This window comes from Sesamum indicum, unplaced genomic scaffold (genome assembly GCF_000512975.1).
Source record: "Sesamum indicum cultivar Zhongzhi No. 13 unplaced genomic scaffold, S_indicum_v1.0 scaffold00263, whole genome shotgun sequence".
Lineage (NCBI taxonomy): Eukaryota > Viridiplantae > Streptophyta > Magnoliopsida > Lamiales > Pedaliaceae > Sesamum > Sesamum indicum.
In genome coordinates, this window is record NW_011628157.1 from 18,903 (window position 1) to 45,667 (window position 26,765).

The 26,765-nt window shown below is 31.9% G+C and overlaps 1 protein-coding gene and 2 long non-coding RNA genes across 8 annotated transcripts; all 3 read right to left on the reverse strand.

The window, feature by feature from the left end:
- Positions 1-2,972: 2,972 nt before the first annotated feature.
- LOC110011438 lies at positions 2,973-6,906 on the reverse strand. The gene is made up of 3 exons (XR_002286453.1): positions 6,881-6,906; positions 5,724-5,851; positions 2,973-5,630 (listed from the first exon to the last, which is right to left on the reverse strand). It is a non-coding gene; the product is annotated as an uncharacterized LOC110011438 (long non-coding RNA).
- Positions 6,907-6,915: 9 nt separating this feature from the next.
- LOC105179986 lies at positions 6,916-10,135 on the reverse strand. Of its 2 annotated transcripts, none has more exons than XR_849440.2 (4): positions 9,742-10,135; positions 9,548-9,635; positions 8,703-8,788; positions 6,916-7,091 (listed from the first exon to the last, which is right to left on the reverse strand). It is a non-coding gene; the product is annotated as an uncharacterized LOC105179986 (long non-coding RNA). The 2 variants fall into 2 exon arrangements; XR_002286454.1 differs by lacking the exon at positions 6,916-7,091 and adding an exon at positions 8,013-8,553.
- Positions 10,136-23,455: 13,320 nt separating this feature from the next.
- Positions 23,456-26,290, reverse strand: LOC105179987. 5 transcript variants are annotated; one of them, XR_849441.2, is made up of 4 exons: positions 25,977-26,290; positions 25,078-25,165; positions 23,938-23,995; positions 23,456-23,807 (listed from the first exon to the last, which is right to left on the reverse strand). XR_849441.2 is itself a non-coding variant. In XM_020691510.1 (4 exons), exons 1-4 carry the CDS (start codon positions 26,231-26,233, stop codon positions 23,787-23,789), a joined length of 429 nt encoding a protein of 142 aa, XP_020547169.1. In that variant the 5' UTR covers positions 26,234-26,290; the 3' UTR covers positions 23,456-23,786. The 5 variants fall into 5 exon arrangements, 4 of the variants coding, with proteins under 4 accessions (XP_020547169.1, XP_011101949.1, XP_020547171.1 ...); XM_020691510.1 differs by having other exon boundaries at positions 23,938-24,000; XM_011103647.2 differs by having other exon boundaries at positions 23,938-24,018.
- Positions 26,291-26,765: the final 475 nt, after the last annotated feature.

Below are 26,765 nucleotides of genomic sequence, written 5' to 3' on the forward strand. Positions count from 1 at the left end.
AAACCATCTAGAATAGTAGCATTGCTGGAACCATTAATTCAAAAAATATTATGTTCATGATTTCGTCATAGCATAGAGACAGAGGAAAGTAAATATAGAATTGGTGAATCCTTTTCTAATTAGTAAATATATTACCGTGCAAAAATATTAATAAAAATTAGAAAACATTTAAAATAGTACAATAAATACAATCAAAAATCCCATCTCCCTTTATCCCCTCTATTTTTCATTCATTTCACAAAGTAAATTATTTATGTTAAAAATACATTATATTTAATTATGCCATATAGTTACTCAAAAAATATAAAATACTATAAATTAATTATGCTATATGTTTATTCGGTGTAATATATTAAAAATTTCAAAGAATAATTTCACATTTTGTTAAATATAATTAATCCTAAAATTTATTGCTTTTTTGTTCCCACAAGGACGGGTTTTGTTCTTCATTGAACCCATTTATAATTTTTTTCATACAAAACAAAATGCAAAATTAATCCCATAACTTCATTTTTGTCGACGCACACAACATATTAATTATTTTAATAAAGAATATTAATAACCTATGAATTCCCAATAAGATTAGAACATTAATAAACTTGCGCAAATACCATCTTGAATATTATAATTGCTGGGACCATAAATTCAAAAAATATTAAGCTCATTATTTCGTCATAGCTTAGAGGCATAGAAAAAGCATATAATAAAATTGATGAATCCTTTTCTAATTAGTAAATATATTACCGTGCAAATGTAAAAAATAATTAATAGAGAATATAATATCCACGCTCCATTTAAATTAAAATAGTACAATAAATACTATCCCATCTCCCTTTATCCCCTCTACTTTTCATTCATATCACAAAGTAAATTATTTATGTTGAAAATACATATAAATATAATTAAAATATGCCATATAATTACTCAAACTATAAATTAATTATGTTATATTTATATTCGGTGTAATATTTTAAAAAATTTCAAAAAAGTATAAACAAAAAATTATGTAAATGTTATACTTTTCAATCTTTGATATTTTATAATATAAAAAATGATGAATTCGATTGAATGATAAATATAAAAAGAAATATCAATGATCTTAATAATTTGTAGGTTATATGGATAATCATTATTAAATAAAACTAATTAATAACTAACCACCTAATAATTAAGATTAATACCTATAATATAAATAGGGATAGTAAATAAATTAAGCAGAAATGACCATTAATCAAAACAAGAATATGAGTTACCTTTTGCAACAACTTATTCGTATGTAACAAAAAATTCTATTAGTAAAATATCCAAATTTATCAAAAAATAAAAGTTTATGAACATAAAATTAACCAAAAATAATTATCTTGTGCAAAACTTAAATGCATTTGAATATCATGATAACTAGAACGGGTTTAGCCTTGATAAATAATACTAACAGAGAAGAGCATGCATGAAAGATAATGAGGCATTGAAAAACCTCTATATGATCACGTTCCCTTGACTACATTGAACTATTAAAAAGGAATAAATTAAAAGACTTGTTATCTAACTAAGTGTATAAATTTTAATTTTAATAATATAGATAAACAGTTTTATTTAATTAAATGAAAGAGAAATCAAAACTGATATTTTTCTAATGAATTTTCATTAATTGCAATAGAGAATAGAATCTTTAAAATAAATATAGTTATGATAAGTTATATCTGGTTAACTTATAAATTTTAACTAAAAATGGCTAGTCTAATCTCCTCAAACTTAATAAACAACAAGTAATTGAGAATAATATGCATATAAAACTTAAATGTTTTTGTAAGATAATTAAATAATTTTATGCCTCATCCTGAAATATGTCTATGATGATATTTACCCCTTAAATTATGAAAGGTAACAAAAAAATATGTATGTCTTACTGCAATACCCAAAACCAGAGATACTCTTATATATGAATACCTATTCTGGTCTAAATCACCTAAAAAAAAAAGACAAAAAGACAGGTTAATCCTATTTGTACAAAATATAAATATTTTGATAATAAGGGTTTGCTTAATTTATATTTTTTTTTAAAAAAATTTACTAATAATTTCAAACTATTCATAAATAATAATAAAAAAAAAGAATAGCAACAAAGGAAATGCAATGATGTATAATTAAATCTACAAACCCATCAAAGGCAGTCCTTGCCAATTCATCCACAACAATCAATCAGATTTCTGCGCAAAGAAGAGAAGAGCTATTTGATACATTAAAAATTAGATAATGATTTGCTAATGTAGCTATGAGAAGCATTTTCCAAGATAAATTGTACGGAAACAATGCTCAGAAATATTTTTGATTTAAGTGGTGGAAGACAGTCCTTACCAATTCCATGATGTTGTTTTGACTATAAAGTTGTGCATGAACCACAAATGGGTAAAATATTAAAGCTATACCTTCAACAAATTACAAAACATATTAAAGAACCATCAGTAAAAGATTATTAATCAGAAGAGCATCTCATAAATTTAAAACAAGAAACCAATGGATTGAACTTCGTTGGCTTCTTTTCAATAGGTTGTAAGCAAAACGAAATGAATGGTTCGAAAAGAATACAAACAATGAAACTCACTTTGTTTATTAATCCTGCTTCTTTTTAAGGTTGGAGTACAAATGAGAAAGAGCTATAGTAGAATGTTCTCACCGTGTAAAGTGAATTTATGTGGCGCTAGATCAATAGTTGTTTTCATTCCCTGTCAAATCTTATTACGTGGCCACAGCCAGCTATAGTAGAATGTTCTCACCGTGTAAAGTGAATTTATGTGGCGCTAGATCAATAGTTGTTTTCATTCCCTGTCAAATCTTATTACGTGGCCACAAGGCTGTCGCCGTAAGAGCATAGTGTATAGCACAAGAAATGATTAATTGTTAGTTTACATTAATTTTAATTAATAAGGTATCTATCAGAATGAGTTATAGAAGGCAAGGCAGTTTTTTCTTTTCCTCATTCCAGTTATGAGAAACAAGGCAAGTCACTTTTTTCAAATGTCATTCCAATTAACACTCGGAAAGCAACATAACAAATTAAAAACTACAAACAAGATATTTGTGTAGAGAGAAGAAATACATTCTGAACCTTATAACAAAATGCATAAAGGAGCTATCACAACATTAATTACAAGACATGCTAGCTCTGAACTTCACACAAAAATTCATTCACCACAATAACACGAGTTAATTCTCATTTCTATAACTTCCAACTGTGATTTGTAAAAAACTATTACCTATCTTACACTACCACTCCCACCCTCAAGAAAATTGGGGTAACTTAACATCACTACAGTATGCAATAAAATCTTTTCCAATCACTTGAAATAAGAACGCACAGGAGCTTTAAAATATATCTTATCAGATTCCCCCAGATCAAAACTATGACTGACCCCAAGCATGTCTCAATCCAAATACACGAATTATCCAAGTAGCAATTCTCAAATTTCCTTTCATGTCACTCAAGTATAACCCCTATACTAATAAGACTTAATAGTATAAGAAGAGCCAATAGTATTGAGACAAGCACTTGCAACCCACATACAACATTCAACACACAAGTATCCCATTGATTTTATCAAAATAAAATGAAACAAGTCTCAACACTCTCACAAGGATATCACTGTATCACTCCACTCATAAAGTGTTTAGGAACTTGGGTTCCACTCAGATCAATACATAGAATGCCATTACCATAGGCTTGCTTGTGAATCAAATCTCCTCCACCAATGAAATGAAAATTAATACATGAATCAAAGGGTCTTTCCATGGGTTGTAATGGGGTTTAGGACAAGGTATGGCAAAAGATAGGCTGAATTGTGGCTTATCAATTCAAAGGAGTGATGCCGACCTAGTTGCTTATCCTTCCAACCTCATTGCCCTTCAACTCGATTCAAGAGACTTGAACAATCAAACACCTCGAATTTTTTCATTTTCTGTTTCTGTTTCTCTTTTTTTTTTCTCAATCTTTTCTTCTTTCGTTTCTTTTCTTCTTCTTTTTCTTTTTTTCTTCTTCTCTTTATTCTTTCTGTTTCATCATTTGTTTCTACATTTCCTTGTTCCATTTTTTTTTTCCTTGGGGCTAGGAGTGCATCCCTCGTATGCAACTTCATTTCATTCACTCATTTTCAAGTCGATTTACAAGCAACCAAGCCAGCACCATTCCCTTGACTGGGTTCAAAAATTATTTCAGGAGATAATCAAGAAAGGGGTGAATCAGCTTATAACATGGTTTAACCAGCAAAAGAAAAGCCAAGGTTCAAATGAGTTTTTCTATGGGTGAATTCAAGGTAGGCTGTTTTGAGGTAATGGGGTATTCCTAAGTGCCCTTATCACTTTCATGCACCAATCTTACAAGAATGTGAACTCAAAATGTATTACACAAGCAAGTTCTAGAATGGACACACTAAGTTTGATGCCCTCAATCAAAAGAAATATAGGAGCACTATTTAAATGAAAGTGCTTTAGTCCGAAAGCTCACATAAAGGCTTTTGTGTTGATTCTTGAACATTGTTCATTTGATGCGATCAATGGAACACACTTCACACAACTTTTTTTTTTACATGCCACCAGTGCTAGTTTCTCCTACTTACTCGACTTATACCAGAAATTCTTATTAATATAAGGGAAATCACAAGACAACAATCAAAAATTCAAGTGCTACTATAGGATAATTCGCATATTTTTCTCAAGACACTAACATCCTTCACAAGTTTCAGTGTTCAATAAAAATTGTCAACCCCCCAAATAAATTTTTTTAGATCCCACACATCACACATTCCAACACATTAATTCCCCGATTAATCTAATTCAATTGTCACAATGAACATTGGGCTCCAATCTCTTTTACTTTATTAAAAGAAAGATTGTTTGTCAAGTCACTCTAATCCAATACGAGTAATATGTCATGATACAAAGAGAGCACAAGCAGCAACAATAAATCAAAGTTTTGGAAGTTCCTAGTCAAATCTTCCTTTATTTTCTGAAACAACTCTTTCATAACTACGGTCTACAGAGATTGTGCCTCTTTATGATCTAATTCAAATGTCAAAATGTATTAATGAGAAACAATGAGCTAAAGAAACTAAAGAAAAGATAAATTCGAGCATAGAAAATCTTATTTACATGTAAGAATTGCGAAACATACCTATTAATCGCAAACCAAAGATAAAAAATGCAGCAAACTTTATGCACCTCACAAACAATAATCATGAAAATTATTTCCATATGGCTGCAACTATCAAGGGGTGGACATGTGAGGCAAGTGCCATGAGCTCCACCAGCCTACCTTATCTGCATTGCATTGCTCATGAAATTGAGGAAGTATAGTAGTAAGTATACATATGAAACAATGACTAACCTGTGACACTAAAATAAAACTAAGAACATATCTGCATAAAGGTATCAGTTGCTTATCTCAATATAATTCTTATATAGTGTTCATGCAAAGTAATGATCAAATTTTGCAATGACTTTTTTTGGATTTTAAATGTAAAACTCAAGCACCCATGCTTCTCAAAATCCCGCTATATGTAGTTGGAATAAACTCACAATCTTCAAAATGCTCAAGATCTTCATCAGCATTAGCAGCCTCATTTTGAAGCACCACATTCCTACATGATAATCGAGTTTCAACTTCAACTTCAAATAATAGCTCTTTATATTTGTGATAATGAATACATAGTTTATCCAGCAAAGTAATTTACCAAAGAGGAGGCCGTGCTCTAAAGACTTCATATTCAAGCTTTTAACCCAGCACACATGCTTTGGCACATATCGAATATGATCCGCGTATATTGGCACATCAAAAGGACCATGTTTCTTTCTTAGCAGCCTTGCAAATGATCACATGAAAGTTCGCATCATAAGTCACAGCCATATTTTTCATTCCATGTTCTAGAGAATGGAACGCCACTTTATCCATCAACTTTTGATCAGCTAACTTGGAAGAATTTCATAAAACGTAATTTTCAAGCAACAAATTATCTTTAAATAGTAGTATCAACTGCAGCAAAGAAAAGTGTAAAAAAAAAGAAGATGGCAAAAAGTGCTGAAATATAACAATTATGGCCAGCCGCTGCACACAGATCATACTTAACATCAAATCATATGAACAGAAACTGTTGAAGGCACTATTTATAACTTCTCTTTCATTCTTAAGAGCCGTAATTATACTAGAAGAAAAGAAAAATCTGTATACAACATAAAGAAGAACCAATGCAGAATTTTGCGTATAAGAGAAATAAAGTACCAATAAACTAAGCTAACATCAGAATTCATAATTGATCAAAGTCTTATTGTTCCACATGTATAAACACCGACCCATTAGAGCAAAATGTTAATCGTGTTGCAGCTAAGTACTAAACGTTTAACAAGCAACCGTTTCAATTATTCAAGCTCTGCACCTTCAATTCTCTCCCCTAATTTCCCTTTCTCATATTAGCTAGCTCGCAGAAACATTCAACTTACAATGCTGCACAAGCAATGCAAGAAAATAAAAAATCTAAAGGATACATGAAATTATATCACATGGCATACTTCAACCAACTTATTCCGCTTCTGTCACATCCTCCAGTTAATTGTTGTTTATTATACTCAATAAGCAGTACTATTTCCTGAAGTGCCCCTGTCCCCAACCATGAAGGGGAGAAGGTTGGTTAAGAAAGAAGAAATGAGGGTTAACACACCAAAACCCCAACATTCCTTCTCATCTTTTGTTTCTTCTTTTGGCTATCCAAAACATCTACGAATAGCATGAAAGCCCGATAGCACCACTAAATCACCAAAACTAAAAATAGAATAGTATTTAGGAAAATGAAATAAACATGGAGAGGATTTACTATGAACACAGGAGAATCCTTACTTGTCCATAGCTAAAAAATTTGCATTGTGCATTGTCTGCAAAGCTAACGATTTCCAGCAACCATCAGAATGCAGCAGCAGCAGTGCATGCAAGCTGTATTTGCACTATGATGAAGCTTTCCTTCACTAGAAAATATTGTTCCACCCAGCTACATAAACACAGTAAGTTTGAGAACCAAGAAACAGGAGCAGCAGCCACAATTCTTCTTCATCTGTGTGAGGAAAAGAGTCGCACAAAGAATGAAATAAAGGCGTAGGGCACGACATAATAAACTGAAATTGTATACATAGGTAAATGCACATAAAATTGTGATATAGCAGGACAATGACAACAATATCAAAATTTGATAGATGCTAAAGTAAAACGAATCCTTGCTTACAACACTGAAAAGGACAAGCAAACTTCGCAATTTTGACAACAAAATTACTTTGTGCATGAACAGCAGATGCTTTGATGCATTGTTAGAAAGATCAGTTTGGCCAGATGCCTTCAGAGCTCTTTCCGTCATCTTTTTTGTGAGTCAATTTCAATATTTTCCCTTGCAGATTTTCTTAGCATGGACAAGTAATTGAAACTAAGACAATAATTCAAGTAAAATAGTGGGACAAATTACCTCACAACTCGCAATCTACAGTCCATAATCAAACAACCACCAAACTTACCACTCCCCAAGTATACATGATTTTGATGTCTTCTGAATTTGTGGGTGGCAATACAAAATGTAACCTTCCCCTTACAACAAAGGGCAAGCCCACATATAATAGCTTGTGAAACCACGCTTTTTGCAGATTTCTAAGTATCCAATCTTTAAATATAAGAATATTATGGGTACTAGCGCACCAGAAATTGCAACTACAATGTAGCAAAAGAGCAATGAGTTTAGAAAACTTGCCAAAATTTCATGGTACACAAATGATTGCAAAGCTTCTTCAGTCACTGCTTTGACCTCTGGACTCAAATACTTAAGTAAGTCTAGGTAACATAGGTAGACTCAGTGATGATTAGTTAAGCTGCTGGCATTCAGATTCAAATTCTTGATCATACATCTCAAATAGCCACACTTCAACACCTTCAATTTTCTGATCGAAATAATAGTATTACCTGGAAGATAGAAACCATTTGCACTACTACATAAAGTAGATTTTCTTTATTAAACACAAGATATTTAACGTGGCATTTTAAGGAACAAATCTCCAGTTATCTATTTTTTGTTTTGGTAACCCAATCTTCTACAAACCTTCACCTACCGATGATAATAAATAACAATAGAAACGACAAGAATACTAATAATAAGAGGTCCAACTAGGAAATCTAATAATGTTCAACTCAGTTTACTCTAGACTTCAATTCTCTAATAGAATCACAAATTAATAGCTTCTCCATTGATACTTTGATTATAAAGCTTCACATTTTTTTTCTAGAATTAGAAAAAAAACTTAACATAACTTATTCAGACTAAGATTGTTTAAAATTCTTTCACATAAAATAAATGCAAGTTGCATTATTTTAGAGGGCAAATACAATACAAGGGTTTTGGTGTGGCTGATCATAGATATAGGAATGAAGTTCTCCAATACCCTTGATTTATCTGCTACATGCTTCTGTTGTTCTAATTTTGACTTTCCACTTATTCCAGAAGGTTGGTTGGGCTTCAGGTTCTTTAGGGCATTTATCTGGGTTTGAAACAACATAAGCGCAGCAAGTTTCAAAAGAAAAGCATGTCAATGAACAATAAAAATTCCTAGCAAACCACATTTGGAAATAGTAACTTCTATTGAAGATAGATAAAAGCTGCAAGGCTTTTATCTACAAGAAAAATCACCTGAACTTAGTGTTTTGTGCTTCTCTTGAAACTTAGTCAGCAACAGCTCCCTCCTTTGGCCAAGATTCTTGCACTCAATGCCATAACTATGCAACAAACAGTATAGGTAGACTCAGTGATGGTTAGTTAGGCTCCTTGCATTCAGATTCAAATTCTTGATCATACATCCCAAATAATTGATCAAATAAGTTCTTCAACATTTAGATAAGCTCCAGTTTGATTTGTAATTGCCAACTTAATGATTTCCATAGGATCTTTTATTTGCCTAAATTCCATAGGGAGAAGGTTGACTCCAAGATTTGGAAGCTAATAGTAATAGCATCAATGATGTCAGCTTTTAGCCTGACATTTCTGCTGCTAGAAATAATATTCAGACACTCCTTAGCCTTCCATATCTGGACACAGATTCCAGAAAATTGATCAATTATTTAAATAAAGATGCGGACCAAGGAAATTTTGACAGCCAAAATTTGCCATGACTAATATAGTAAAAGAAGAGTTGCAAACAAAAGAAGCATATATAAGGAGGGTGGGTTGGTTCTTAATTAATGAGTAAACAAAGGTCATTTAAAGTGATTTCACAATTTCAAATGAATAAACATTCGCTGAACTAACTTTAAGATACAACCCATAACAGATATCACTTTCCTCCTTTTTTTCTTATCAAAAGTTTCATTCCTCATGCCAAAGAAAATCAAGATTCAACCAAAAAACCCACAAATTAATCACAAGCAATCCCAGATTAACAAATGTACACATCCCCCAAAAATTTCAAGCTAAGTGACACCATAAAAGTTAAACAATTGCAGAAATATAAAAAATTAGGAGCTAAGAACGACACTTACAGAGATACAAATAGAGAGAAGAGAGAAGTTTCCAACTTAATTTCTTTTCCCTTTTTCTTGCGCTTTCTTCTCTACTGCTCTGCAAACCCTGAATAAAAGAAATAAAAAATCGAGAGGTGGAAACATGTGAGTGTGGATTGACGGTGGGCTCGAGTAAAATGGTGGGAAAGAAGAGTAGTTTTGAGGGTTTTTACAAGTAGGGTTGTCTTTCTTGGAATTTTGTGTTGCACCCACCTCCATTGCTGCTTCTCCTGGGTGTGCTGATTGGTGAACGAACACATCTTCGCTTCCATCAATCAGAGTAATAAACCCAAATGAGACCACTTAACGTTCTCCTTTTTCACATCACCCTCTGCCAGTGGTACTAAACCCTAACCCCTCTGTTGATCTTTCCTCTCTGTTTTTAAGGGTTTTTTGCAGTGGAACCCTTCTTTTGCCTCTGCATTCCTTCTATCTTTCGGGGTTGAGAAATAAAGAGAGGGAGGAAAGGGGAAATGAAGGTGAAACGGTTTGATGGTGGGAAGGGTTTTTACAAATGAGAGTAAAGACGGGTGGGATATCAAGAAACTTTCAATCTCCTCTCTTTATTCAATCTTTACACCTTGTTTGATTTCATCTCTGTAAATCTATGATATATACATTTTCTTGGAGAGGTGACGAATTTAAATATATTATTTTATTCCTAATAAATACAATCAAGAAAGGAGGTAAAAATGATTTATTGTGCATTGGAGAGTTGTGGAAAATTAAGGAATGAGTCTCAGAGTATAATTATGATATTCTAAATATTAATTAAAAAATCTATTTTTCTTCATTAAATAGGAGGCTCTCATGTTGTATCTATCATATATTTTATATTTAAGTATATTTTAGTATTATGTAAAATAATCTTTGTAATTTTCTTATTACTTTTTTACCCTCCAAATTTGGTATAGAGAAATGATTGTTACGAACTAATCAAAATTCTTGTCTTAAGTGTTCCTTTGACCTTCTCATTGGATAGATCAAATCTCATTTTCAGTCCAAATGTAAAATGTATTTCTTACAATTTGGTTTGAAAAACAACATGATATATAAAAATAAAAGTTAACATTAAATTGATAGTATATTCGCAATTTATAATAACAAGTAAAGTTAATATGTTATTAATGGTCAAATTTAATATTATTTATGCAATATAAAAGATGTATAGAAAAGATAAGACATCATTAAATGAAAATACTCTAACCTAAGTTTTATTGAGATTGAAAAAATTACGGAGCATAAATTATACATATGACATTGTTCTTGAAGGAAAAGAAATTATGTACTTACTAAAAGTTTGATAATCAACTCAACAGTATTGCGTATATTTTCATTGTTAAATTTCCTACATTGAATGTTCATCTTACATTTTATTGGGTTTATACTTAATTTCTTAATAGATTATTCTGATATAAAAGGTGGCAAGACTTATTATTGTAATTATATAATTGATGTAAATAACGATAGATTAATTCATATTATTGACATAATATGTTTTCTATTAAATAGTATATCATAATTTTATTTTATTTTCTAATTAATAATATGTATTTAGTTTAGTGGTTAATATTTATGACGTACCAAAAGTTTCTTCCATTAAAAATGTTCTATCATAAGTATGAGAAAGCAAACTTTAAAACAAAATTTACTTTTTATTCTCTATTTGTCCATTTTTTTTACAATATACATCTACAAATATACATGTATATACATATGTATGTAATGCAATTAATACTTTAGTTTATTTTTTGGAAAAAAAAAAATTATTATATTCAACAAATAACAAGCAGTAACCATTATGTTTCTACATCACTTTTTTTTTATTCTTAAGTATATGTATGTATATATACAATTATTAGTTTAATTTATTTTCTGGAGATTGTGTTTTGAAATTATTATAATCAATATATTTTTTAAATTATTATTCAATAAATAACAGGCACTACCATTATATCTCTACATTTTTATTCTTTTCTAAGAACAAGAAAATGTTAAATTAATCATCTTAAGAATATTATTATATAAATTAAATGTTGTCCGGACCCAGAATCTAGGTCTCTTTTGTATATAGGATACTTAACGGACCATCAATTTTATATCTTTATTTGAGCATATGATAAAAATTCCAATAAATTGTCCTCGTACTTAAGTTGTTTTTGTACTGTTGCTTTCTTTCTGCAAGAGCTTATATAGTTCCATCCCTGACATGCACCAAGGGAAGAAGCAACACGAAGATAAAGTAGACTGTGGATGATCATGTGCATCTTCTTTTCCTGCATTTTTCTGGAATAGTAATAATAACAAACAATAATGCTAATTTGTAGATGGGTTGAACTAGCTAAGGGTGATGTTGTTTCAAAAAATTAGTAAATATGATTCTAGCTTGCAGGGACTGTCACGTGTCAGCATATGTGTGGATTCTGATTATTCTGTGTACATACATAGTAAGTGAAATAACTTTTGGGCCTCCCAATTTACGGTGTTTTGCTGATTTGGCATGACTAAATTCTGCTGCGAATGGTATGAAGGATCACCTATAGGAGGAGTGTTTAAAACGTTGTTGTTTGTAGCTAAATATATTGTGGATAGAAATATGGGGTATGCTTTTAGTAAGTTAGAGATAGAATCTGAAGATGATAGTTCAACTGAGGAGACTGGTGGGAGTCCTTGGTTCGATAGAAAGCTGGATTTTTCAGACCATGATATTGCTCAGCTAACAAAGCTACAATCAGGGCCACATGAGAATTTGAGCAGACTTCTTCCAGGGAGACATCAGTTTCCCGTTTCAACTACAAAAATGCTGGCAAGTCGAGCAGCAAATCTTTGAGGAAGAGGAAGGTTCTCATCAAGAGATTGTCTTCATGTTCTGAGTATATATCTGCTTGTAATAGTCTGTGGTTTGTGGATCAGATGTCCATGACGGCTTATGCTTCACAATTTTCCTCTGATGGCTCCCTTTTTGTTACTGCATTTCAGGTACTACTGCTTACTGAAATAATGAGCTTAACTAAGAAGAAAAGTCTTGTTGTTGATATTTCAATTATACTTATAAATTCAGCTCAGAAGTTCTTTTGAATTTATGATGATGCTGTTTAGCTGGAACTAAATTTTTGCATTTTTCTTGTTGTACTCTTCCAGCACAACCCCCTGCACTGTTGTTGCCTCCACTTCCACCACCTTTTGTCTGGAAGACCTTGACAATCCCAAATTTCAGGGACGTTATCTTTTTCTTACTTTTTGTTCCCTTGTTTCAGTGGGTTTGTGTGCATATGTTGAGGACAATGTATATTCTTGGGAGCGGGGGTATGTTCAATGTTGTGCTTTGTGCTTTTGTGATTGATTTTCTGGGAGGTGGTTTGATAATCATTGTGGCACGATTCTTGCGAAATTGGTTGTGTTGTTGAAATTTGAATTAATATTTGGAACGTAGATGTGTGGGGATTCAAAATTTTTACTTGGGGGTTGACATTTTTATTGAACACCAAAACTTGTGAAACAAATAGTGTCTTGAGAAAAATATCTGAATTATCCCATGGTAGCATTCGAATTTTCAGATTGTTGCTTGTAATATCCCTTAGATTAACAGGAATTTTTGGTATAAGTCGAGATAAGTAGGAGAAATTAGCACTAGTGGCATACAAAAGAAACAAAAAAAAAATGGTGTGAACTACATTCCATTGACTGCATCAAATGAACAATGTTCAAGAATCAACACAAAAGCCCTTTGTGTGAGCTTTTGAACCAAAGCACTTCCATTTAAATAGTGCTCCTTCATTTCTTTTGATTGAGGGCATCAAATGTAGTATGTCATTCTAAAACTTGCTTGTGTAATACATTTTGAGACCACATTCTTGTAAAATTGGTGTATGAAAGTGATAAGGGCATTTAGGAATAACCCATTGACCTGAAAAAAGCCTACCTTGAATTCACCAATAGAAAAACTCATTTGAGCCTTGGCTTTTCTTTTCTCGGTTTATAAGCTGAATTATCCCTTTTTTGGTCATTTCCTAAAGTCATTTTTGAACCCATTCAAGGGCGTGGTGTTCGCTTGGTTGCTTATAAATTGACATGAAAACAAGTGAATGTAATGATTCAAGTTGCACCCAACGATGCATTGCTAGTCCCAAGCAAAAGGAAAAAAAAGAGATGAGGAAATGGAACAAAAAAGAGAAGAAAAGAAAAAAAGATGAGAAAAATGATGAAATAGAAAGGAAAAAAAGGAAAAAAAAAAGGGAAAAAAAGAAAAGAAAGAGGAAAGATTAAGAGGAAAAAAAAATTCAGCAGTTTGATTGTTCAAAGCACTTGAATTGAGTTGAAGGAAAATGAGCTCGGAAGTATAAGCAACTAGGTTAACATCGCTCCTTTGACTTCAGCCATTGACTTCATAATCGACCTATTCTTTGTCACACCTTTTCCTAAACCCCATTACAACCCATGAAAGACCCTTTGATTCATGCATTAATTCTTATTTCATGATGGTGGAGATTTGATTCACAAGCAAGCCTATGGTAATGACATTCTATTAATTGATTTGAGTGGAATCAAAATTCTTAAACATATTGAGTGATTATTGTGTCATCCTTCTGAGAGTTTTGAGACTTGTTTAATTTGATTTTGATAAAGTCAATTCCAAATTCTTAAACACTTTGAGTGATTACCCTTCTGAGAGTGTTGAGACTTGTTTCATTTTATTTTTGATAAAGTCAATGGGATATCTGTATATTGAATGTTGTGCTACACCGTTACTAGTGCTTATTCTCAATATTGCTTATCTTTTCTTAAACTATTAAGTCCTAGTAGTTTAAGGGATATGCTTGACTGACATGAAAGGAAATTTGAGAATTGCTACTTGGATAATTCGTATATTTGGAGTGGTACATGCTTGAGGGCAAGCATGGTTTCGGTGTGGGGGGAGTCTAATAAGATATATTTTAATGTTTCTATGCATTCTTATTTATGCGAACAACCTCAAGGTTATTTATGATTGACATGGGATGAAAACTTTGGATGATTACCTTATTTTAATCATCTTTATGTGCCTAAAGGATTTTATACAAGTATGTCCAGTTCCTGTACGCTAGTTCACCTTCCAACGGGTGGAAAATTTATAAGAAGGGTGGCAACAATTTCGTGTATGTTTAGAACTTTCTATCAATATTCTCCAATGTGTCGATGAAAGTCTGTTTACTATGCTTGTATATGCATCTGCTAGTCTGAAAAATCTTTTTCTTCTTTTTTCCGTTTCTTTTTAAATGGCTTGTTAGAGATTTTTTCATTCCTTCTATTATATTTAGGTGCATAACACTCTGCCACACTATTTGCAAGTCGATGATTGAGTTCCTGACCGATGTTCTCGACCACAAGGTAAGATTTATGCTTAAATTTATCTTTGTTATGTTTGTTTTAGCTCAATTGAATTAGGTGCAAGTCTCTGTAGAACTTAATTATGAAAGACTTGTTTCAGAAAAATAAAGGAAGATATTACTTGGAACTTCCAAGACTTTGATTTATTATTCCTTATGCTCTATGTATGATGACATATTACTCCTATTGGATTAGAGTGACTTGCCAAACAATCTTTCTTGTAATAAAGTAACAAGAGATTGGAGCCCAATATTCAATGTGACAATTGAATTAGATTAGTCGGGAATTAATGTGTTGGAATGTGGATGTGTGGGCATTAAAAAATTTTTATTTGGGGTTTGACAATTTTTAGTGAACACCGAAACTTGTGAAGAAAGTTAGTGTCTTGAGAAAGATATGCGAATTATCTTGTGGTAGCACTTGAATTTTCTGATTGTTGTCTTGTGTTATCCCTTAGATTAATAGAAATTTTTGGTATAAGTCGAGATAAGTAGGGGAGACTAGCACTAGTGGCATATAAAAAAAAAATTGTGTGAAGTGTGTTCCATTGACTGCATCAAATGAACAATGTTCAAGAATCAACACAAAAGCCTTTGTGTGAGCTTTTGGACCAAAGCACTTTCATTTAAACAGTGCTACATTTCTTTTGATCGAGGGCATCAAACTTAGTGTGTCCATTCTAGAACTTGCTTGTGTAATACATTTTGAGTTCACATTCTTGTAAGATTGGTGCGTGAAAGTGATAAGGGCACTTAGGAATACCCCATTACCTCAAAAGAGCCTACCTTGAATTCACCAATAGAAAAACTCATTTGAGCCTTGGCTTTTCTTTCTCGGTTAAACCACGTAATAAGCTGAATTATCCCATTTTTTGGTTATTTCCTAAAGTCATTTTTGAACCCATTCAAGGGTGTGGTGTTCGCTTGATTTCTTATAAATTGACATGAAAATGAGTGAATAACAAGGGATGCACTGCTATCCCTAAGGAAAAGAAAAAAAGAAACGGAACAAGGAAATGAAAAACAAATGATGAAACAGAAAGAACAAAGAGACGAAGAAAAAGGAGAAGAGGAAGAAGAATAAAAAGAAGAAAAAAAGAAAGGAAAGAAGAAAATATTGAGGAAAAAAAAAAGAAAAAAAGAAAGGAAAGAAGAAATGATTGAGAAAAAATGAAAGAAAAGATTGAGAAAAAAAAAAGAAAGAGAAACAGAAGAAGAAAATGAAAAAATTGGAGGTGTTTGATTGTTCAAATTACTTGAATCGAGTTGAATGGCAATGAAGTTGGAAGGAGAAGCAACTAGGCCCGCGTCGCTCCTTTGAATTCATAAGCTACAATTCGGCCTATCTTTTGCCACACCTTGTCCTAAGCCCCCTTACAACCCTTGGGAAGACCCTTTGATTCATGTATTAATTTTCATTTCGTTGGTGGAGGAGATTTGATTCACAAGCAAGCCTATGGTAATGGCATTCTATGTATTGATTTTAGTGGAACCCAAATTCTTAAACACTTTATGAGTGGAGTGATTACAATGATACCTTTGTGAGAGTGTTGAGACTTGTTTCATTTTATTTTGATGAAGTCAATGGGATACTTGTGTGTTGAATATTGTATGTTGTACTGCAAGTGCTTGTCTCAATATTGCTGGCTCTTCTTATACTATTAAGTCTTATTAGTATAGGGGATATACTTGAGTGACAAGAAAGGAAATTTGAGAATTGCTACTTGGATAATTTGTGTATTTGAATTGAGACATGCTTGAGGGTAGTCATGGTTTCGGTGTGGGGGAATAAAATATATTAAAAAGCTCCTATGCATGCTTATTCGAGTGATTGGGAAAGATTTTATTGCATACTTTAATTATGTTAAGTTACCCCAATTTCCTAGAGGATGGGAGTGGGTGTGTAAGGTAGGTGATTAGTTTTTTACACGTCACAGATGGAAGTTGAGGAGTGTGGTTTAACTCTTGTGTTATTATGATGAGTGGATTTTTGTTCAAAGCTAGCATGTCTTATGATTAATGTTGTGTGTCGTCTTGTGCCCCTTTATATACTACTTTTATGTTCTTTTATTGTTCCTGATATTTTCTTTACAGTTACTTTCTACTTAAAAATTTGTTTAATTATAGTCTATGGTTTAGTTTAGAATATGCTAACTAAACTAGTATTTATAATTAGTAAAGATATTAATTCCATATATATATTTACATGCTTGTAATATGTAGTTATTTTATTTATTTCAGATGAATGGATTCATGAGATGAAAATAATGTATAAATGTATGACAGTATGAGGATAGAAATCGAATTTGCACTCCTGATCTTGAGTTCAAAATTGCATGCTATAATGTTGGTGATGAAGTTTCATTGATGTGCAGTGAGATTCCTTCTATGGCTCCTTAAGCATGGCTGGTATATACTGAAACAAAGAGAGGTTCTGAACATGAGCAAGGACTATTTTCATTTGCCATTTGTGGGATTTTGTGTTTTGCTTGTGCTGCTATTGAAGCAACTGCTCATTATCTATTATTAGCCGATAGCAGCACATTTAATTATTGGGGTGCTAGTGATGATGACCACGATCACATCAGACATGCAAAGTCTCCCAACATAAACCTTGGTTTAGGTATTTTCTCCCTGTTTTACTCAGAAAATGGTCTATTGAAAATTTATCATTGTATAGGCCTTCCTTTTCTTGTAACATATTGGCTACTTTTCCTTAACTAATTCGAAGTTCATATTTCAATGAATATTTGCTTGGGCAAATGTGGTAGTGCTGCATCCATGGTGTCAGGATTAGGTTTATCTCATGTAACAAGTATTAACTACTCTTCTACTTTTCATAGAAATTCTATGACTGTTGTATGCCCATATGCTGAAAATGAAGTGTTGGCTATGCAACCATCCCAAAGCTTCAAAGTTTGTGGTGTGAGCAACTAAATGACTCTTGGTTTGAGTAACTAAGCTCCAAAGTCTAATTATACATTCTCTTTGCAGAATATTAGTATTGGTAAGCCTAGTTTGCTCATGGTGATTTTCTGGTGCAACATTCACTTTTGGATGTAGTGCATGGAGAACTTGTAGTGTTCTTTTCTTTTTTAATCTATTTATGTTGAAAATATGACAGTAACTTATGATTTATACTTTGGTGTGATCATTTGCAGGTTTGGTAAGAAAGAAACATGGTCCTTCTGATATGCCAATACCTGCAGATCAGATTCGTTCTATGTGCCAAAGCATGTGTGTTGGGTCAAAACCTCGAATATGATTCTTCATCTGAGTCGAGCACTGAGCGAAAGAAAGTCAGAGTATCATGCAGTTGTTGCTGGCCAAGCCCATGTTCCACTTTCTAGGAGTGCTGAGACTGTAGCATCCCCTGTGATCCATGTGATTATGGCAGTAGTGGCAAGACATTCCTATGGTGGAGACTTTTGCTTGAGGACAAGATAAGGTAGTACTTTCAGTTAAAATATGTTGAACCAAAGGGCACCAATTGTTTACCCTTTTCGTTTATTCTTTTGTTATACTATTAAAGTACTACATGTTTATTTGCTTTTCCCAGTTTAGCGAGAACGACTGCTGGTAGAAACTTTGTCTGCCATAATAACATTAACCAAGACATCATCATAGTCGAATTTTCTTGTGGAATATTTGTTAATCCTCCTTGTTTTGTTTTCTAGGGAGTCAATCTTTTGGAGAAGTATGGCCTAAGTCCTCTAAATTGAAGGGAGAACAACACAAGGAAATAGTGGGACGAAAAAGTTGGCAAAATCTTCATTGGTGAGTTTGTGGTTTCTATGTTAATTGTTAGCTTACATTTATTGGGAACCAACTAGCAATTTTAGATAGTATTGGCTTTTACTTGTTGGGAGTATTCTTTTGCCATGAATTTTTGAGTTGAACCTCGTGGATACACTCCGTGACCTAGAGAATTTGATCACTTTAGCTCTAGAAAAGATCTTCATCTTGGTCTCTATTATGCATTTGTGCTGCTGCCAAAGGATGCTATAATTTTCTATGTGATCCTGTAGACTTTTGGAGCATGGATGACATTTCTGAAGTCTTGGTGGAACGATGCAAATGATTCTGAGTATGAGTTTTTGGTTTGCAGTCCATAAAAAATTGACGCTAGTAAATCTAACACAAAAGTGCTGAGTGTACAATCAAGTTGATGAGAGCAATCCAGGAGAAGTGTGGTTGTTAGGCCTAATGGAGAGTGAATATCCAGATTTCAGCATGGAAGAAAAGTTAAATGCTTTTGTTGCGCTGATTGATCTACTCAGAGTTAGTTCCAGTATCAAAATGGAGGTAACCCTTTTATTTTTGTTTAATAGCTCCTTTATGCATTTTGTTATAAGGGTCAGTATGTTTCTTCTTCTCTCTACACAAATATCTTGTTTGCAGTTTCTAATTTGCGATTTTGCTTTTCGAGTGTTAACTGAACATCTCTACAAGTATGTGAACATATGGGCCTCCAGCATTTTTTGAAATGGCATTGCCTTATGATGATTCTACTTCCTGGAGTAGATAGTTAATATATTTTTCACATATACAGATGATAACAAAACAACTCTTATAAGATGGGAGTGTGAGGTAGGTGAGAGTTGACACATCACAATTATAAGTTCTAAGAGTCAATTCAGTTCTTTGTGGCTTAATGTATAGTACGGACATAACATGTATGTTGTATGCCTCTTTATTTGTGTTGCTAATAAATATTTCACTATGGATCAAGAGAAGCTTTTAGGTATAAAATATTACTTTTCTTCTTTGTCAATTTGAGAGTCAGCTAACAAGCATTATTTTCATCCCAAACACTGATGTGGAGTTAAGCTTAATTGCTTAAATTCACTTCTCTGTAGAAAGAGATACTGTTTAGATTTAGCAAAATGATGAAAATGTTAATGTTCCTCTTTATCAGTGGAACTGGAATTGATGTGCTTGGATGATTGTATAGATGTTAAAAACTCATCTAGCATTGATTGTGCTGTTTCTTAGGCTGTACGTTAGAATCTTTCGACCTGGAGAGAGACCATGGGCTCTGCCATTTGGCAGGCACCTTCCAAAATAGGCTTCTATAACTCATAATTGAACCGACATCTTGGAAAAAGTGACTCGCCTTGTTTCTCATAATTGGAATGACATCCGAAAAAAAGTGACTTGCCTTGCCTTTTATAACTCATTCTGATACATGCCTTGTTAATTAAAATTCATGTAAATTGAGAATTAATATGTTCTTGCGGTATACACTATGCTTTGCGAGCTTGGACTGAGCTTGAAGCTTCTCGATTTTACCACTTTTTAACAACAGCCTTGTAGCCACGTAATAATACTTGGCAGGGAATGAAGACAGTGTATTAATTATTTAAAATAAAATTAGTAATTATATTATTTTTTTATAACTAAATATTTATAAGATAGATGGGGCATATTTATGGGAATGAATTATGCATGGGGAGCTTTGAGAAATGCATATATTTTAATTTTACGCTTTGTCTACTCGGTTCCTTAATCCTCAATTCTTCATAATCAAAATAAAATATTTATTACTATTGTAGTTATCTAATAACAACAATTTAGTATAAATGCATTTATTTATAAATGGATTGTTATTGTGTTGTTTTGATTTAAAGAACATAATATTATCATTTATAAATATATATTATTTATCCTAATTTAAATTTTTATTGAGTCTGTATAAATATGGAGTTAATTTAAATTATAGAATGATCACATGTATTAAATTAAATACTTATTAGGAAGGGGGTGTATTTATGGGAATGAATAATAGATTTTTTTTTATCAAAATACGAATTATAATTTAAATTATTTTATTAATTTGTTATTAAAATTTTAAATAAATTTTTATTTAATCTATTAATAAAAAATTGTTATTAAATTGTAAAATTTACCAATAGTTGAAAATTTCAATTGAAAATTTTACATGAATTTATAAATTTTTGTTTTTATTTATAAATTAATAATGAGAATTTAAATTAGTATAAATAATAAAAAAATAAAAAATTAATCTTTTAAACATTAAGTTATAAATATAAATAAAAGATTTATAATTTTACTTGACAATTTTTTAATTTAACTATTTTTTTAATTTATTAATTAATAATTTAATATTCTAATTTTAAGAGGGGTAAATTACACACAGATTCAAGAAGAAGATTAATAAATAATTTAGATTTGGTAAAAATAATATAAAAATATATGAGGTGATATTTTTTGCCCCTTAATTAAATATGTTTAATAATTTAATATTTTAATTTTAAGAGGGGTAAATTACACACAGATTCAAGAAGAAGATTAATAAATAATTTAGATTTGGTAAAAATAATATAAAAATATATGAGGTGATATTTTTTGCCCCTTAATTAAATATGTAATTTAATATAAAAATTCTATAAAAAATAATAAATTAATTAAAATTTATTAAAATCCAATCAAGTCGGTTAACCATGTCAAAAAATCGAATTATGTTAAAAAAAGATAAAAGGAAAGAAAGAGAAGACGAATGAAGATGGTGACGAACAATCAGTCATGTTGGTGGCCAATTTAACTATAAATAGAAATTGAAAAATTAATCTTTTAATTTAAAAATTTAATGATTTATACTTGGTAATTTTTAATTTAATGAGGTCTTACTATTCATTATATTTTCACACCCCCTCTACCTTTTGTCATTAAATATTTACTTATAAATATAATTAAAAAAATAAATGATTAATTTATAAATTTGAAATAATTTATGCAAGTGTGATAATCTAATTTTTATAATCTATTAATTAAATAATTTAGAATTTCCATTATAAAATAAAAAAGTTAATTTAAATTAGTATAATTGATAAAAAAACAAAAAGTTAATCTTTTAATTTTGAAAAATTTATAGTAACTTTTTAACATAGCAACTAATTTTTATTACTATTAATTAAATAATTTAATATTTCAATTATTAATTATTATTTACAAATTCAATAAAAAATTAATAAACAATTATAATTATAATAGTGGTTATAAATAAAAATAAAAAATTAATCTTTTAATTTGAATTTTTTTTATCTTTTATACTTTATGTTTATTGATTTAACTATTTTATTAATTAATTAATTAAATTATTTAATATTTTAATTTTAAGAGATACACACAGATTCAATAAGATTAATAAAATAATTTTAAATTTAGTAAAAATATATAGAAATATATGAGGTGATATTGTTCGTTTCATAAATATTACTTTGACACTCTTCCACCATTAGGTAAAAATTTAAATATAATAAATAAAAATTTAAAATTAAAAGAATAATTTTATTAAATGAAATAAATTTATGCAAGTGATATATTTCAATTAAGATGTGTAATTTTATATACTGATTGAGTAAAAATTCGTGGAATCATATTATTCATTTGTGTGAATAATGCTTGCATATACCCCTTTCTACCTTTTTTTAAAAATTAATAATTTTACTTGCTGTCTAAGTTGGGACGACTTTTGTTCTTTCTTTTCTTTGGCCACTAATAATTTTTTTTTTCCTTTTTTCTTCCCCTTCTATTGTCACGGCTTTTATTTCCTTTCTTTTTTTCTTTATTTTTGCCCGTGACTTATGTTCTTTAGGCCGTACTTTAGTCTTTTGACGCTAATGACAACACTTGTGGTGAAGGCACCCGGTTACTCAACCCAAAAACATCGTATTTCGGTCTTTTGACGCGGATGACAACACTTGTGGTGAAGGCACCTGGTTACTCAACCAAAAAACGTTTTACCTAAAGTGCTTCGTATACTCATGGATCTAGTCACCGTTTTACGTGAATAACAATATTTGTGATGAAGTTACCCAGTTACTAAGTGACCTAAACCAGTGGACTAGATGTAGTCTTCTTTTTTCTTGCTATTCTTTCTTCCTTTTTTTTTTTTTTTTCTTCATGGTAAGGGGGAGGGCCTTTAAATTTTTCAAAATGATGCATGTCCCATATTAAGCATATAAGGATCAATCCGGTGGCATTTTGGCAAGTAAATATGATTTCACAATAACTCCTATGATTGAGTGGAAGCAGAGACATTCCAACTCTATTTCAAAGCAATTCAAAATGCATGAAATTAGGCTTCAACTACTCCACATTTACTCAAAGCAACAATCACATACTGTAAGTGCACATTCATGTCTCAATCTTATGCTTCCTAACTCACATTTATTCGTCAAATTACCAACTATCATTCTCGATAAACTCAAAAAATAAAGTAGTAGTTTGATAATATAATAGAAGACAAATAAAAACTTAAAATGGTGGAATTCTTTACATTTGAAATAGTTTGTTGGGTCCTTCAAATGAAAATTGGATGAGTACTTCCATGTTATTTTAATTGAACCAAGAGTCTAACCCCAAAATGCTAAACAAACATATTGACATTCCGACAATCAAATATGTCTCACAAAACTTGGTATACCATAAAGGGCAAGACATATTGTTTACTTGGATGAGATCACACTGAAGTACATATAAACAAAAAAGGATAAGATACAACCACAATAGTAAATCAATTAGAAAACCACTGAAAAACCATCCAAGGAATATTTTTCAAAAGAACAAACTTGCTAGATCTAAAGAAAAGTACCTTGGCACTATGGTACAAATGATGAATATCAAGATATCAAGATTTCAAGATAACAATACATGCACATAAAAGAAAACATGTCTAATGAATAAAATGAAAAGTGGAAGCCAAGAAAACTTTTTACCACCATTATCACTTTGCAAAGACTTTTTTACTTTCTTTAATCATCATCTGTTTCGTTGTTTCCAAAGTCCCAGCCACCAACACAGCTGTATCATTCCTCCTCGTTGCCACCTCATACATATTCCCTTGGTAGCTACCATGCATGAAGACAAATAGATAAGGTCCTCAACTTAAACTACTATATGTTCATAAGAGGAATTATTGTATTGCGTGTCATTCAGTCATTGGGGAATTTGAATAAATAAATTACAAACAAGGTTTACTTCTAAAGCCTTGATGATTCCCTCAAGCTCTATCGCCTTCTGCGACCATTCCTCCGAACTTCCCTTATACAAGTCCACAAGCTTGCTCACATATTTAGTCGAAGAACATTCAAATACAAACCAACTATCAAATGCATAGACATGGCAACATGTATGCATGTAAAAGATAAATCACCAATGTAATGCTTAAAAAAGATAAGTTAGAAGGCCATCATATTACTAAGAAGAATATGAAATATAAACACACACACCCCAAACAACAGACAAACAAAAGAAAAGCGAGAGACTTTTAAACAAGACCTTTGAGTTTTGTTATGCTTTATTATGATAATCGCCATACTTTACACAAAATCACAGAATAGGTCAGGTCAAACCTTACTCAAGCATTAAATCATGAAGTCACCACTACAAGGTGTAGATAAAGAAACAAAAACAACGATAAAAGAAGGATATTGATATGTCAAGGTCAGAAATCCTGAGCAAGTTGCAAAAACAAATGAATTAAAAAAGATATAAATAATAGAATTTTGGCAATGAACTCCTACAGAAGCAACTGGAGAAAGATCCAGAGATATTGTTTGCCTGAAAATGCAACTAGAAATGAATAGTGGAGAGAACACCAATTTCAAATGTCAAGGGGCCACATAGAAACGTGCCTAAGCAAATCATAAAAGCGAGCATGCACAAAATGTAGAAAGCAATCCATATTCCATATATGTTCTTTCTACTCCTTAATAGTCTTTATTCATTTTGAAGGGCAATATGAAGAAAGAAAGAGAACACAATGAGTGCACATATAACTTTTCAACACTTTGCCTCACCAAATTTTCTTCACCTGGATCTGAATAGATCATATAAAATCCAGAATTTAGTTTGCATAATTACTTGATAATGAGGTATTCCAAAGACCTAATGAAATGATATATCTACCAACTAATCCTCAAACCAAAGATGAGGTTGAACAGATTCCTCCTCCATGGATTTATCAAGCTCCTACCAAAGTAGAAGGATACATCATAGATTCACTATAGTAATTTGCAAGTGGATATACATGTACTATTTCTGAAGACAAATTCTGCAGTGATAAGATTAAATCCAGAAATACATATAAGTGAGCGAAGCAGCAGTAATCAGACTTACATTATTAGGATCCGCAGAGCAATCAATCTTGTATATAACTTTCTGAAGCTTTTCATTCTTTATTAAATCACGGATTTCATTTGATGAACTGCAGAGAATCAGAAAACGAAGAATGACCATAGAAATAAATTAGTTTATGGGACCATTTGACTTAGTAATATACAAGAATGATAATGTGAAAAACATGGTAATTATCCAGACAATTAAGAAGAGATTGTCTAAACTCAAAAATGTCTCCGCCAAAACAGGCAACACATATCGATTAAATGACATGAGAAATGGTGATTGACACCCTCAGAGAAATACTGCTGGATGCAGAACTTTGACATAAAATGATGGTTGTGGTATGCAGTTCTAGTAAAATATAAATTCCCTGTTCTGGAATCATGTTACTCGAATCTCCATTATTTAAAATGGCCTGTAACAGAGTTGGGTGACAGGATTACCATATTAAATTATAGGTCATCCAAGATCCTTTCCTCCTACCTGCATACATTTAGGAATCTGCTTTCCCAATCACCACTATCCTCTCGCAGCTCAACCAAGCAAGTTTTTCAAACACCACAATCTTCTCTTCTCCAACTCAAAATCATGTCCATCTAAGCTTCACCCAATTACACACCATGTACATTTGTTCAATTGGACATATCAATTAATGATATTTATATTCAAACTTTTATGTCTGAAGTGCACACAAACTTCCAAAGGAACCGACCAGCGTGAATTGCATACAACCACATGCTAGACCTACGTATAAAATCTTGACATAAACCACAAAACGTAGAGATGCATAAATGTCGGACATCCAATTGAAATGATATATCTACCAACTAATCTCCTCAAACCAAAGATAAGGTTAAACAGAAACAAAGAATTTGCCAAGTGTGAAGACTTACTACCTTCTCTTATTCCTGCTACCTTCGCCGCTGCTCCTCACGTTCGCGGCCATCCTGCGGGCGCTCCATCGTCTCTCCTTCATCGAGGCTACAAAAACCCCCCCAGATTGGTCCTCTTCTCCTTCACTCCCTCTCTGCAAATCTGCGATGGTTTTAAGGGTTTCCTCTGTAATTTTTGGGCGAGAACAAAAGCGAAAATGAAGGTGAGAAGAAAAGGAAGAGAGCTGATTTTGAGGGTTTTCATCGGTGGGGGAGGCCATTGTATTTCTTTGTCTCTACAGTTGGAGTGGGAGTGGGGGATTTTTACCAGTTGAGAGCGGGATTTTTTACCAGTTGAGAGCGGGGTTTTTACCAGTAATAATATTTTTGCATTTTCTTTAATTATTTTTTCTTTCATAAAAAATTTAGATTTATCTTTCAAATGTAAAGAAATATTGCAATTCTAATTATAAATTCATTGAAAATTTCTATTTTAAGTGCTCATTTGGTTTGGGTTGATATTGGTTATGTGATTAAATAGATTAGATCTTATTTCTGGTGAAAATGTGATTTTATTTAACTAGCACTGTGGGCAAATTGTGAAGTTGAAAGGCAAGAAGACGTGTCGGGCATACCGTGCTAGATCAAGGCAAGATGTCGGCATACAAATGGGCCTCAGACTTAAGATGCAATCCTACTCGGGTGAGGCATAGAAGATGGCCACGAAGAAGGCATGCTCCAAGGATGCACCGAGTGAGCATTGGGCATGAGACGGGCATTATCGGCGCATGCGGAGCGCCGTAATGCCGAGAT